This window comes from Cupressus sempervirens, chromosome 3 (genome assembly GCF_028749045.1).
Source record: "Cupressus sempervirens isolate cs-2001-9-10 chromosome 3, ASM2874904v1, whole genome shotgun sequence".
Classification (NCBI taxonomy): domain Eukaryota; kingdom Viridiplantae; phylum Streptophyta; class Pinopsida; order Cupressales; family Cupressaceae; genus Cupressus; species Cupressus sempervirens.
In genome coordinates, this window is record NC_143120.1 from 65,749,422 (window position 1) to 65,763,524 (window position 14,103).

General features: G+C 34.1%; 1 protein-coding gene and 1 long non-coding RNA gene across 7 annotated transcripts; one reads left to right on the forward strand and one right to left on the reverse strand.

The window, feature by feature from the left end:
- Nucleotides 1–339: 339 nt before the first annotated feature.
- On the reverse strand, nt 340–4,924 carry LOC149564809 (G2/mitotic-specific cyclin S13-7-like). Its single transcript, XM_089816228.1, has 10 exons — nt 4,737–4,924; nt 4,390–4,438; nt 3,700–3,742; nt 3,574–3,605; nt 2,695–2,872; nt 2,475–2,570; nt 2,112–2,201; nt 1,694–2,014; nt 1,417–1,595; nt 340–481 (listed from the first exon to the last, which is right to left on the reverse strand). Exons 1-10 carry the CDS (start codon nt 4,915–4,917, stop codon nt 340–342), a joined length of 1,311 nt encoding a protein of 436 aa, XP_089672354.1. The 5' UTR covers nt 4,918–4,924.
- On the forward strand, nt 2,006–13,243 carry LOC149564810 (uncharacterized). 6 transcript variants are annotated; one of them, XR_016361936.1, is made up of 5 exons: nt 2,006–2,174; nt 12,294–12,362; nt 12,454–12,519; nt 12,798–12,863; nt 12,950–13,243. It is a non-coding gene; the product is annotated as an uncharacterized LOC149564810 (long non-coding RNA). The 6 variants fall into 6 exon arrangements; XR_016361941.1 differs by having other exon boundaries at nt 12,956–13,243; XR_016361940.1 differs by having other exon boundaries at nt 12,960–13,243.
- Nucleotides 13,244–14,103: the final 860 nt, after the last annotated feature.

Genomic DNA, 14,103 nt, shown 5'->3' on the forward strand with positions numbered 1-14,103 from the left:
ATAATCTCTAACCACATTATTTGTAACTCAAACAACTTCGTTAATTATTCTATATTCTTTTGGTATTGCTACTAACTTTTGACTCTATAAGCAATGCAAATTATAGGTGCAAGATGGAACATCAGACTCATAGTGCAAGATTAAAAATATGCACTTTTAGGAAATCGTACCTCTGCTGGATTTTATACTCATTCATTGTTATCTTGACCTTTAAAAGCTTTGAGAAGTTCATGATGTGCTTCAAATTTTTTTAGCAAAATGAATGAGACTAACTGTGTCATAAAAAGATAACCTTGTTTAACAAAAATACAAAGATAACCTTGTTTAACAAAAATACAATTACATGTCTCTAATGAACAGAGCTGGTGCCAAATTTGCTACTTGGGATAAACTGGGGCTCATGTATTTTCTATAAACAACATTGATCTGATCGTTGATGTTTGAATTTTCATGGAAACCCACAATAAGCTTGGCACATTCTCTGTACAAAAACAAGATAGAGAATGAGGAAATTGAATTTAAAACACATAGAACACACAATGCCATCGTAATAAATCATGCATAGGGTTTTTAGGATGAGATAGAAAGAATGCATGAAATAATTCAGTGTACATTTTATTAGACATGATGGATAATATGTGTAATCATATATAACTCTAAAATTAGTTTGTAACTCTGCACCAAATTGATTGTAAAAATAATGGTAATAATGAAAAAAAGAGCATCCAAACAACTTGTATTAGTCAACATGCTTCCCAAGCAAGAAAAAAAGAAGAAATAAATCCTAGAAGAATCTCTCTCGTTCTTTAGTTGAAGGTTTCTTCTAACTATAATTCTATGGTGTTTCCTAGTGGGGACAAATCTTAGGATGTAAGACCAAGGACCTATTTTGCGGTACATATGGGGGTAGGGAATAGTAGTGGTGCCATTGTTGGGGCTAGCTTTGATATTTGAGCAACCCTTAAACATCACACTACAAGGAAAAAATTAAGTTTACTAAATGTAAGTCAACTTTGACTATTTAACACCTTTTAGCCTAGGATCAAATCCTTAATGTGTGATGTTTAAGCCATCCACTAGTACACACATTGAAGTGAATTAAAAGATTGATTTTTTTTTGTAATATAACATCTCTACGTACTGCATTGAAATAAATTATACAAAGTTAATGATGAGAAGCAATATATAATGACATGTACAATATATCATGTTATGTGATTATATCTCTAATAGAAGTAGCAGAAATAGTGGTGCTATGAAAGGATGTTTCCTCTAGAAATGGAGGGTTTTACCTTTTTATAAGTTCTAAGTAACTATAATACTTAGAACTTCCTATTTTTTTCCCTAACAAGTTCTAACTTTCTATTTATACTAAAAAGAAATGCAAAAGAGTGAAAAACAAAAACCCTAACTTACATGAGATTAGCTTCGGAGTAAGTGGTCTCTTGCTCAAGAGTAGGGTTCCAAGATGGATGCCTTCTCACAGTAGAGCGTGCAGTATATAATGCCGCAGCTGCTAGCTTGGAGGGTCTGTACATCACCATTTCATATTCCACCAAGGCCAATTCAATTAGGAAAAATGCAGCTGCTTCCATCTGGAAATGACAAAAGTAAAAAACAAAAAAATTTAGGCAATGACTGAAAAGCTTGAATCAACATTTCAATCCATCAAAGTAAGATGAAGATTACTTACTTCATCATCTGAATCAGCAACTTGGAGGAACCTTCGCATGAAGACATAAGGAGTGGGTACGCTAAGGTTGAACTCGAGGGCAGTCAGAATAGGTATCTCCATTCTAGAGATTTCACTATTGGCAATGATAGATTCAGAAACGGCAACGAAGTCGTCAATGGGTCGGATATCAATCTCCTCATACTCGCATGCCAAAAACATTGCAGTCGCCCCCACAAGCTGCAATTTTCTCTGTGGAACAGATTGGCTTGAAAGATATCTATCGATGATATACACACTCAGGAATAAAGTTTCAGGCCTCAGATCAAGTCTTTGGTGGATCTGCAGAAATAACAAATCGAATGAAGAATATTCAACTTATCTCTTCTTTTCAATGAATAATAGAATGGAAGAAGTTTTTGTCAATTAGAAGCAGCACCTCAATGATCCAGGCGACAAGAACCCTCCTCTGCCATACATCCACTTCAGATTGACGAGACAGGTAATCTCCTTGAAAAGAACTCGTTATCTATCACAAATTAGAACCTCAGTAAATCCATTTATGCATTTTCAGAATGTCCCGTTTCTAGGTCATCTGCAAACGAATTACCATGGAATCCTATCCCTACATATTGCAATCTAATCTTAAACCTAGGTTGCTAACTTTTGATATCATATTATTTCATCTGTCTACGCAATGACTGTATATCGTAATACTTAGAGAAGATAAAACTCAGATTCATAAAATGGATTTAAACCGAACTCTTAGATTGCTGAAGGAAACAAGACACAGCATTCGAACCTCTTTGTCACGATAGAAGTTATAGATGTCTCTGACATATCCCCTTACACACATGGGGTCATTTGCATCAGCTTCATCAATATCTGTTACCAAAGTCTGAAGACAGTATAATAACCAATGTAAAACTATGGTAAAATTTAGTGAAAAAAATCTCAACTTCACAATCAATCCAATCCCAACTCTACACTAATGCTAACAAAGGGAAATGCCTTGAGCAAACCTCATCTTGCCTTGCAGGAGATTGATTCTCCTCCCTCAACAATGTCGTTTGGAGTGGATTCATTATTTCATTAGGGTTACTGTTCCCACTAGCTTGAATAAGTTCTGGAGAAATTTGCATGGGTTCAGGGTTAAATTCCATGGGTTCAGCAGACTCATGAACTTCATTTTTCTCCTCCCTCAACAATGCCATTTGGGAGGGACTCATTATTTCAATGGTGTTCCCACTAGCTTGAATAAGCTCTGGAGGCTCAGCAGGTTCATGGACTTCATCACTCGGGCCCCTGCTTTGGGATTCTCTCCGCCTCTTTCGCCTGTTACCATTTTCCTCGTGCTCTCCTTGTCCCTGAATTCATAAACAAAGGACATTAACCTAAGATTAGGAAAGGAAGAATTAAGAAGACCTAATTATGGTAATTTACTCAATTAAAATGAAAAACCTGTATCACATGTTGGTTACTGGCCAATGTTTGATCATAGGATGGTGTCATTATTTCATTGGTGTTCCCACTAGCTCGAATAAGCTCTGGAGGCTCAGCAGGTTCATGGACTTCATCACTCGGGCCCCTGCTTTGGGATTCTCTCCGCCTCTTTCGCCTGTTACCATTTTCCTCATGCTCTCCTTGTCCCTGAATTCATAAACAAAGGACATTAACCTAAGATTAGGAAAGGAAGAATTAAGAAGACCTAATTATGGTAATTTACTCAATTAAAATGAAAAACCTGTATCACATGTTGGTTACTGGCCAATGTTTGATCATAGGATGGTGTCATTATTTCATTGGTGTTCCCACTAGCTTGAATAAGCTCTGGAGGCTCAGCAGGTTCATGGACTTCATCACTCGGGCCCCTGCTTTGGGATTCTCTCCGCCTCTTTCGCCTGTTACCATTTTCCTCATGCTCTCCTTGTCCCTGAATTCATAAACAAAGGACATTAACCTAAGATTAGGAAAGGAAGAATTAAGAAGACCTAATTATGGTAATTTACTCAATTAAAATGAAAAACCTGTATCACATGTTGGTTACTGGCCAATGTTTGATCATATTCCCTGAATCACAAGCCAAATTTATACAAGCTGTCAAATAGAACACGAACTACCAAGAAAATAAAATTAAGGGACTACAGAAAATATTTTCCATGAACTGTTGGTGGCCAACTGTTGTTCTCTACAAGATATAGACCCAAAGCTTTTGTATTATTATTTTAGGCAATTATTTTCTACAATCTTGACTTATATGAGACATTTTCTTAAATGTTAGATTTTGTTTTTCACGAGAGCCTCCATATTTTGTTGGGTGCCAGTGCAAGATAATCCTGCAGTTTTTTAGTTTCATTCTCGTACATTTTCTTCATTCTACTAAAATTGTTTTGTGCATGCACATGCTTTCTGGTTTCAGTAACCTTGGGGTTATTAGTGATTCTAGTTTACTATTCCTTAAGTTGGGTAAGTGCAAGAGAAAAGTATCAGGTGCAATTGCCCAAGCTGACAATGCCTAGTGTTTTTTATCACTGGAATACATTCCAAAACACAGATTATGAATTAAATACTACATATTCCTGTACAAGTGAGTTAAGTTATTGGGTGTTAGTACAATTTAATCTACCAGTGGATGCTATAAGAGATCCAACCAGCTCTCAATGGATGGCAAAAAACATAAAGCAATTGCTGAGGAAAAACTGCATGATATGCCTCACCTTGTTACTGGGCCTTCGGCAGGGGTGGCATTGTGCGTAGGACCAAGTCGTGCAATGAAATATCGGTGCAAGAAGCTTATAAGAGCAAATAGAAGACCAAGTAAACAAACCAATATGAACTATGTTAATGAGAACAGATATCCACAATCTATGATAATTATTTGCAGGAACTTCTAGATTTAATTGTGTAAAATTTTGTAGCATCAATGTTTCCAATCACACTCGTTTCATTCTGATGATAAATCATGAAATGTGATTTGAAACATTAATGATAGAAAATCTTACACAATCCAATCCAAAAATCCAATCCAAAAATTCTTGTGAATAATGTTAAATCTATGAAGCATCATACCCTGATACAGATTCATTTTTTGGAGCATTGCTTCCTGATGCGATGTGACCAGCGATATTTCCAATATCTTCTAGTGGCCTTTTACAATTCCGCTGCTGTGAAGGATTCCCTTCTTGTATTGCTTGTGCTCTTTCTCTCTCACCTCTTTGTGTTGCTGTGCCTCTGCCTCTTTCCATTCTCTGGCCTGAAAGAATCCAACTTTGGTTCAAAAGTGGTGAAATCTCCTAGGGATAATTTGTTTTTACTAGATTTAGATTACTAATAATTCCACAGCAATGTTGCGAATACTAATCGCAGTTATGGTAGCAATGTTGTGGCTGGGAGACTTCCCTAAAACATACAAGAATTTGGACAATTTTACTGCCTAATTTGTGTGTTCCAGATAGAAATTTGAGATATTTCCACCTCACAATTGTGCTATTGGTCAAATACACAACATGAACAGAGTAGAAATATAAATCAGAGATATTAGATTTATACAATTTATTAAAATTAAAATTAAATTGCTTTTGATTTAGGTTGAGTTTGGATTTTTAGTATCAATGTTTTGGATTATTCTTTCTGATCTATCATCATTAAAATGCAAGAGAGCAAGAGATAAAAAAACAAAATTAGAAAAACAAAGTTAGATAGATCATGAAGTGTGAACTGAAATATTGATACTAAAAATACAAACACAATCTAAAACAAAAGCAATTCAATTGTTAATATAAATATTTTTGAAAATTGAATATTCAAAAACAAAAGCAATTCAATTGTAAATGTAAATATTTTTGAAAACTGAGTATCAAATTGTAATGTAGGCTAGATACCAAATTTAAAAACAAACAATTTAAGAGAACAAAAGAGAGAGAATTTAAACAGTTCTAAATTTCAATAATCCGTTCATGTACAACAAAACTTATTCTAAACATGGAATTCATACACTGATAGTGACTACCACGTATTACTTGTTTTGAGCCTTTGATTTAAAATCTTAATTAAAATTAAAATGACGTAAATAGTGCCAGTGATCACTGATTACCATCAGCACTGTTCCTGGGTCTGGCCATTGCAGAATTTCTTTGTCCCATGCTTCCTGTAGCTGCTGCAGAATCATTCAATCAATAGATTACAGACATGATTTATTTAAACAAAATTCCTAAAAATAAATCACTCTGACCCAATATAATGAATTAATAAATAATAATAGAATAGGAAAAGCATAATGTAAGGAAGCAAAGGTGCGCGGAATCGATTCCTATGCTAATCTTTGAGAGGACGATTATGCAAATCAAAGTAACTATTGCAAAGATCTCAAGAAATGCATAATAACATAATCAAAATAACAAAGAACACACAACATAGTGATTGCCACGGGGAAACCCTTCGGGGAGAAAAACCCCACCCTCCAAAACTCGCACAATGTATTATCAAACCAAGATGATTACAATACACTTGCAATGCAAGTTCTTACAGGAGTGCATCACCACAACTCGAACTTGGAGAGACTCCTTCTAGCACCAGTCTTGCAAACTAAACTCAATTACACAAACACCTCCCCAAGCCTTCCTTTTATAGTGATTTTACAACCTGGAAACCACTTATGGTTTTACAAAACCATGAGCAAAACTACCATGCCACATGTTACCCGTTTTTGACAACAACCAGGTTAAAAATAGTAATCCTGTCCACAATTTTGTCTCTTAGTCTAGACCCCCATAAAAGTCACAAAATGAGTTATCAAGGCTCTAAAAATAGCCTACCTATATTCTACTAAGGACAAGACTCATTTAACAACTTACTAACCACTTTCCAATGCATAAACAAGTGGAAAACTCCCACAAACTAATTTTGGAATTTTCCAAGAAAAGATTGCAAGGTTGAGACACATGTTTCTCAACACATAAGACAATGGTATGACCTACCTTGGCCAGATAAATGGTTGTTCAGCCCAAGTACTAATGAATTTTATGAAGAAAACCCAGCTGCATCCAGAAGAGTAGTTATTATCGAGATGGCTGATCTTTTATAAGGGAAAGGTAAATGAGGTTCGTTTAGCCTTCCTGGGCTTCAAATTCCTGAGAGCCCAGAGACAGGAGGAGAATTTGAAAGATAGATTATGTAGTCAGTAATCAGAATGCCAACGGATAGTGGGGAGATTTTTTTCTTAATAACAGCCATCTTTTTAACCTCGCCAATCCACTTATTTTGTTAAGTGTTTTTTGATTTTTTTTTAATAGGTTTCTGATTTTATTAATTATAAAGTATATACTAATAAGGTTACTTTCAAAACTTAACTAAAACAGTTATGTTCTTAACAATTTTGTTGAATATTATAGAGGCCTTTTTATAACCCATGTTCTTACTTTTGAATGTGAAAAAGGCTATATGTAAGTCTTATCTTGGAGTTGTGCCACTAAAAGATATTTGATTGGTCATTTTGATGTCCATTTTAAGTGGAATAATGAATGTCAAGAAGTTTTTTGGTTCTCTTAAGAATTATCTAGCCAATCCTCCCATTTTGACGCTAGCTATACAAGATAAATCCTTTCTATTTCTATGTATCAACATTGCGCAATGTTTTTGCTGTCTTATTGGCCTAGCATGATGAAAATGGAAAACAAAGTGCTATCTATTAAATTAGTTGTATTTTCATTGGTTACAAAACTTGATTCTCTACATTGGAGAACAAATCTTTTCTCTTTTTATAACAAAGAAGACGAGGCACTACCCCATGCATGCAAAAATTTGAGTTCTCGCCAATAATGATTTCACTAGTAGATTTTGGCAATTTAATGACTACATTACTAAAACGTTTAATTGCAACAAGTAAAAATGAGTAAGTTTTACTAATTTTTTGCAACATAGTAATAAATGATTAATTTGATCACTAGGTAAAAAAAACAACTAAATTATTTGTCACACAAATGAACATGTCAGAAACACAACTAAATAATTAGTCACACAATAAAAGAAGGGTTTCTTAATTATTAATGGAGCCATATTTGACTGTAGAGTCTTTGTGTGCCAATTTGATGACATAAGGCATTTTGAGTTTTGGTATATAAGTATAGAAACTACTTGCATGAGCAATAAAGCTTGTTCGGAGAGGATCTAAAGACTTTTAAAAAAGTGGCTAAGGAATTTGAGTTAGCTGTAATGAATTGGAAGTCGACGAGGCTTTCTACAATGACGTTGAATTTGGGGATGGCCTTTGTACTAAATTCAGAGGTAATTTCAAACCTTCCTTGCCAAAAGTAAGCTAATAGGAAACACAAGCAAATTCCAATCTTAAACTTTGATAAGTAATTAAACTTCAATTGAATGTGAATTGCCCTTTGTTATTCAATAAAATGACTAATTTAATATTAGTAATCTAGTGAAAGCAAAAGGATCTTCTTATTAGTATTAGTGATTGTAGTCAAATTTCATTCTAATAACTAAATTAGCCTACAAAGCTAATGTGTTGATGTTGGGTCTCAAGTTTTTTTTTTTGTATCTTTTTCCTATTTAGATTGTTATTAGGAGAGAAAGTAATTAAAAGAATCCTGCCATATTATAATTCCTTAATTTAAAATTCAATTTCCTATTAGAAAAAAAATATTGTCACAAATGAAGTTTTTATTAATATATTTTTCTTTCAAATCCCAAATTAACTTAAAAAAGGTAATGGGGGGAAACTAAAGTCAAATATTTCATTAACATAACCTAATGAAGATAACTCAATTTTTTAAGAGTAGGAGTTGACAAAGAGCCCTAACCATACTTGTGTTTAGACACGAATGGAAGACAGTAGAACAAAATAATAAATCTCCCTGAAAAGGGAATTTAAATTGTGAATTATTCTTATGTATTCTGGTATAAGTGTGGTTGTTGTTGCATCAAAAGATCAGTTTGCTAATGTATGATACAACCATTAGACATAGAATCCATAAGAGATGTTTAGTCCCTTGTCATGAATCTAGAGGGGATTGTTGACCTTTTAGCCAACAATCTCCCCCTTAGCATTACCCAAGGGGATTCAAACCTGTGATCAAAATTTGATACCACTTATTACAAGTGTGTTGTGTTGCACCAAAACGATCAACTTGTCAATGCTCATTACAAGTACTAGACTTATAGAATCCACAAGAAGTGGTTAGTCCTTTGTCAAAATTCCTAAGGGGAGTGCTGACCATTTTACCAACATATTTAAATGTTACATCACCACCAATTTTCACATCTAGTCACCATCCAAATATTATAATAATAATCTCATCTATTATATACAAGACATTTCTGCGCTATGCAAAAGGTGAAACTATAAATTTTCATGGTGGATGATTTTGGTGGGTGGAAACCCTTGCTTGTGAGGCCCGGCCAACAATTATAAATCTTGTGCTTGAGGGATTGAGTGGACCTACTTGTTGGGAACTAGGTATTCTTTGAGTCACAACACAAGGTGGAGAAAATTAGAATACAACCACGGTGGATTATGGTGTCTTAGGTGTAGTTTTTGAGAAGGGGTACTGGATAAAGACCTAGAGAAGTTATTTGTCAAAAGGCTAGAAACAAGTCCTTGCAAATGAATTGTTAATAAAGGTCCAAGATTATTGGGGAGGGGGTGAATTACTAATCTATTAGATTCAAAAATTTAACCAACTTATCAAATAAAGATCAAACAGAGCTTGACCATTGAACCATTCACCACATGCATGTAATGTAGACTTGTGAAACTATAAGTAAAACAATTAATAATATATCCACAAAAGCAACACAATGACACCAATATTTTGCACATGGAAACCCTTGATTAGCGGAAAAAATCACAGTGGGAATTAATACCCACAAGTATTTGCACTCTTTTGAAATGTGCCCAGTTAAAGGCTGAGCCTTGCTAGGAGCTTATAATAATGCCCTGTTAGGAGTCACCCAGTTAAGGGATTTGCCTCTATCCATATTATGAGCTTTACTCAGTTAGGAGTAACCTCATTGGAGGATTTCTAACTCAAGCTAATGAGCCAACTAGTTAAGGGAATTAATCTTCAAACATAATAGAATCTTGCTCACCCTATTAAGAGTGACCTAGTTAAGGGATTTATATTTGAGAATCTATTAGGATTCAATAAGGAAAGTAATCTAGGTATAGCACTTCTTAATTGCTTGTATAGATCCAATTCATCTCAATATATGCTTCTGATTGTAGGAATTGAACTACTAGCTTGACCATACACACTATTCATGATTAACACACTTGTTATGACAATAGTCTATCTTATAAATACACTCTTCAATATTTAGGACAGCCACCACCTTAATCAAGATATTTTACACTTGAATTTCACCTCAATCCTATCAAAACATATTATCAAACTCTAATATGTCCTTTACTAGACCCACGTGATCATCAGGTTGAATTGCACACAATTCAACAAAGAAAATCTGCCCTTCTACACTTTTCGAACGACATATACATCTTCAATAAATTCAATCAAAACAACTAATGTATATTCAATTCATCTAACCCATTTATGCCACATCATCACTTCACTTTATATTGTGAAGGATCTACTAGAGTCGGCCCAAACACTATTGATTGAGGATCAAACATACATTGTTCTAAGTGGTCTTGCATTTCTCCTCAACATACTTAACTCGATCCAAAATATGTCTTCTTGTAAGTAAAATCATGCACAACTGTAACAATGATCTCATAACAGATTATAGATCATAAATTCTAAATTATAACATATCAAGGATCACCATAGATTTGATATACCAATCAAATCACTCATTATCTATCATTACCTAATCAACCTGGTTGCTCTAACACACCTAAATCCACCATAACTTTCTCCATACTTATGTGTAGTACGTGAAATCATATATGCACCATCGCAAGATATCTCTGAGTCTCCCATACAAACCACACACTTCAACTCAACACATAGATAAATCACACACTAGATTTCTTCTGTGAAGATATTAGAATAATGCTCCTAGTAAATTGTGAACTAGCAACCCTTAAGTTGACATCAATAACAACACAATAACTAATCAAATTGACCATCAAACATGTGTGAAACCATCTCTTCAACATAATCTACATTAGTTATGCCAACAATCTCTCCCTTTTGCATTAATGGAAACACTAGGGTATATGCACCGAGTTGTGCCAAAAAGGTGACAACTCTTTTTTTTTTTTTTTTTCTATTTTCAATAGTGCGTACACACTTTTAAAAAAGTGAATTTTTATAAATGGGTTGCATACCCACAGCCCATCATTTTCATCTCCATTTTTTCACATTCCTACACCAGCAGTGTGTACGTAGGTTCAAGAAACAAAGGTTTTTGCCATCTCGGTTGTCAATTCACAAGCATGGCGATGCCAATGCCGTATGTGATCTTAACTTCATTTTGCATTGTTTGATATGTTTTTCATATTGTTTTGTTGGTTTTTAATATTGTTTTGTAGGGTTTTTACAATTTTTATTTAAATTTGTTTATTTATTTGGATTTCAATTGATTTTTTGTCAAGAAATGTCCATAATCAATCGGCAAATCCACAAGAATCTCAAAACTTTCAAAACCAAAACCCTCCCCAAGAAGAACAACAAATTCCACAACCTAAACCAATTGCAATACCTTTGCCACGCACACAAGAAAATATAATAAATGAAATAGAGACAGGCAAAACTGAATTAGAAGTACTCATTGCTTGGTTGAAAGAATCTGGACAAATCAATCCAATGAGGGCTCAATTGGCATCATCCCTCGAATCCATTAAGACCCAGATAGCCTCAGTTAGTAGTAAGTTAGATATTTGGTGGGTTAAGAGGGATGAACAAAAAAGATTTTATGCAAATAAATTGTCATATGAAGATGTTAAAAAAAAAGAAATACCAAAAGGTAGAATATGTGCATTATTTAGAAAACTCGGTGAGCAAAATATTGTTAGAGAGGGTACTAAATGGTTCCCCATCCATTGGTGCATACATGATGCTATTAGAAATAATTTTTGGGATAGATGGTGGATGGTTTTTGATGCCCCTCCTTGCAACAATCACGAGGTCCCCATGTATTTTTTGAAGAAATTATATTGTGAGTTTGTCATTGGGGGAGATCCCCAATTATTTTGATATATTAGACTCCTAGGGTAGAGGTAGGGGGTCATCATTTGAGACGCTGGAAGCATGTCGTGACCCTAATGTAGTTAGGGCACCTGTGGTCAAGCCACAACGCGAGCATGTGACTATTCCTTCACTTGTGAAAGAACATGTAGAGGCCAACACTCTAGGAACCATTAATGCTTTGACACAGACCCTCATCCATTCCATGAGCGCATTAGTTGAGGGGGAGCCTTCTGTGCGTCGTGTTCACATGTGCACTTTATGCGGATCCCTATGCACATTTGGCACTCGTGCTAGAGATGGTGTGGATGATGGGCTCGTCATTGATCAGTTCCTGAATGACACATTTGGCATTGACACACAGGTAAATTACAATTATAATTTACTAATTTGATCACATTTCATATATATAAAGAATGATTAATTAATTAGCTCATCTATTGACATTGTTCAAAATTTAGGGTTAGAGTGTTGCTGAGCCTAGCAGCAATCCTTCAGGCCCATTTTTTGTCCCCTCCACAAGTCTAGAGGTATGTATCAATTTAATCATTTTAATTAATATATATATTAATTAAGTAATCATATTAAGGATTGACAAAAAAGATTATGCATATGCATAAGTTCTTTATAGGACCCTCAACCTTTACTATGGACTCGGAGCATAGACATCATACGAGCTTCGTACAGGTACAATTGTTTCATGTTAATTTAATTCATTTGATTATATTTGTTTCATGTTTCATGTTACATGTAACATGTATTGTATGACACGTAGCTCATGATGTCGGACACCCCTCCTCATCTCCGATAGTTTGTTGATCATGGAGTGGCCACAGCTATGGCTAGCTCACAGCCATTGACTGAGCTATGAAAGAATTGTCTTCATTTTAGTTGTTGTTTATAATAGTTAGTCTCAAAATTTCTAATGTTATTTATGAGTGATTATATTTATTGAATTGTTGTAGGGTCTTGTCACGCTTGATCATCCACGAGCCTTCGAGGTGGACTTACAGAGTGACTATTTGATGGTGGTAAGAAAATAATTGATTTTGTGTGTACATATATTTGATTTCAATGTATAATAAATATTGATTCATATCTACTTTGTTTGTATCAACTTGAGTTAGAGAAGAGCCTCAACAAGAGGACAAGCAAGTGTGTTAGGAGGACCCCATCATCTCCACCGTCTCCCTCCACACGACGACAGAAGACGTCAAGAGATTTGTTTCCTTCCCCTCGTGGGAAGGAAAAGATATAGTTGATCTAGACATGTATATATATAGGCATCAATGGACATATTCAATACACATTTGATGTATATGACATTTTATATTTGATGTATGACGTTTATTTGATGTATGACATTATTTGACTTATGACATTATTGGTTAATATATGATATGTTTGTTCATATACGACATTATTGGTTATCATAATATATTATGTGTTTGTTAATGTACATGACATTATTGGTTATCATTTTATATTATATATTTGTTCATGTATGACATTAAATTAGATATGTGCATGTATGACATTAAATTAGATATGTTTATGTATGACATTAAATTCAATATCTAATTTGTTCAAAATTTTGATAGTATATTGATTAACAATAAACTTTATCATTGTTTAAGCATAAGTTAATCATTTGCAATATGTCATCATCATATGATTTATGATCTTGTTCATGTTTAAAGTTTTCCTTCTCTATCATTTGTTTATCAAGTTTAATTCAATACCTATTTAGTTTGAATTTTCAACACAATATTGATTGGCAATATACTTTATCAGTCAAGACCGATTAGGACCTCTTGGCAATAAACTTTATTAGGTAATATTTATGGACCTCCTGGCAATTGGTCACCTAAATGAGAACCTTGAGATTTATTAGGAACTCCATGAAAGAAATCAGTAGCTTGAGAAGCTCTCCATTTGTTAGCTGAATTAAAACCTTGGATTGTAGATGGCTGGCCTTCATTGTACAGACAAATTTTATAGATATATAATCAAATAAATAATGTATTCATCTAAGCATATAAATATTGTTACATAAGAAGAAGATCAAGTTTTACAATTGCTAATAATAATTAATGTATGCACATACACTTAATCCCAAAAGGGATGACCTAAAGAAGACAAATTAAGTATGAAGTCGGTACAAAATCAATAAGAGAGTTCTAGCATGATATCTTCAATATTTTTTGAATTAGAGAAAACTAAGTATTAATATGATGATCTCTATGAACCTATATCACCATCTAGATGTCT

What these genes read in the sequence shown, in the direction of transcription:
- LOC149564809 (XM_089816228.1), bottom strand. Translation starts at nt 4,917, where the DNA reads ATGGAAAGAGGCAGAGGCACAGCAACACAAAGAGGTGAGAGAGAAAGA. An exon ending in CATGAGGAAAATGGTAACAG is followed by an intron (nt 2,873 to 3,573) that starts GCGAAAGAGGCG and finishes GGCATTGTTGAG; the next exon opens with GGAGGAGAAAAATGAAGTTC. An exon ending in TTGCTGATTCAGATGATGAA is followed by an intron (nt 1,596 to 1,693) that starts GTAAGTAATCTT and finishes TGTCATTTCCAG; the next exon opens with ATGGAAGCAGCTGCATTTTT.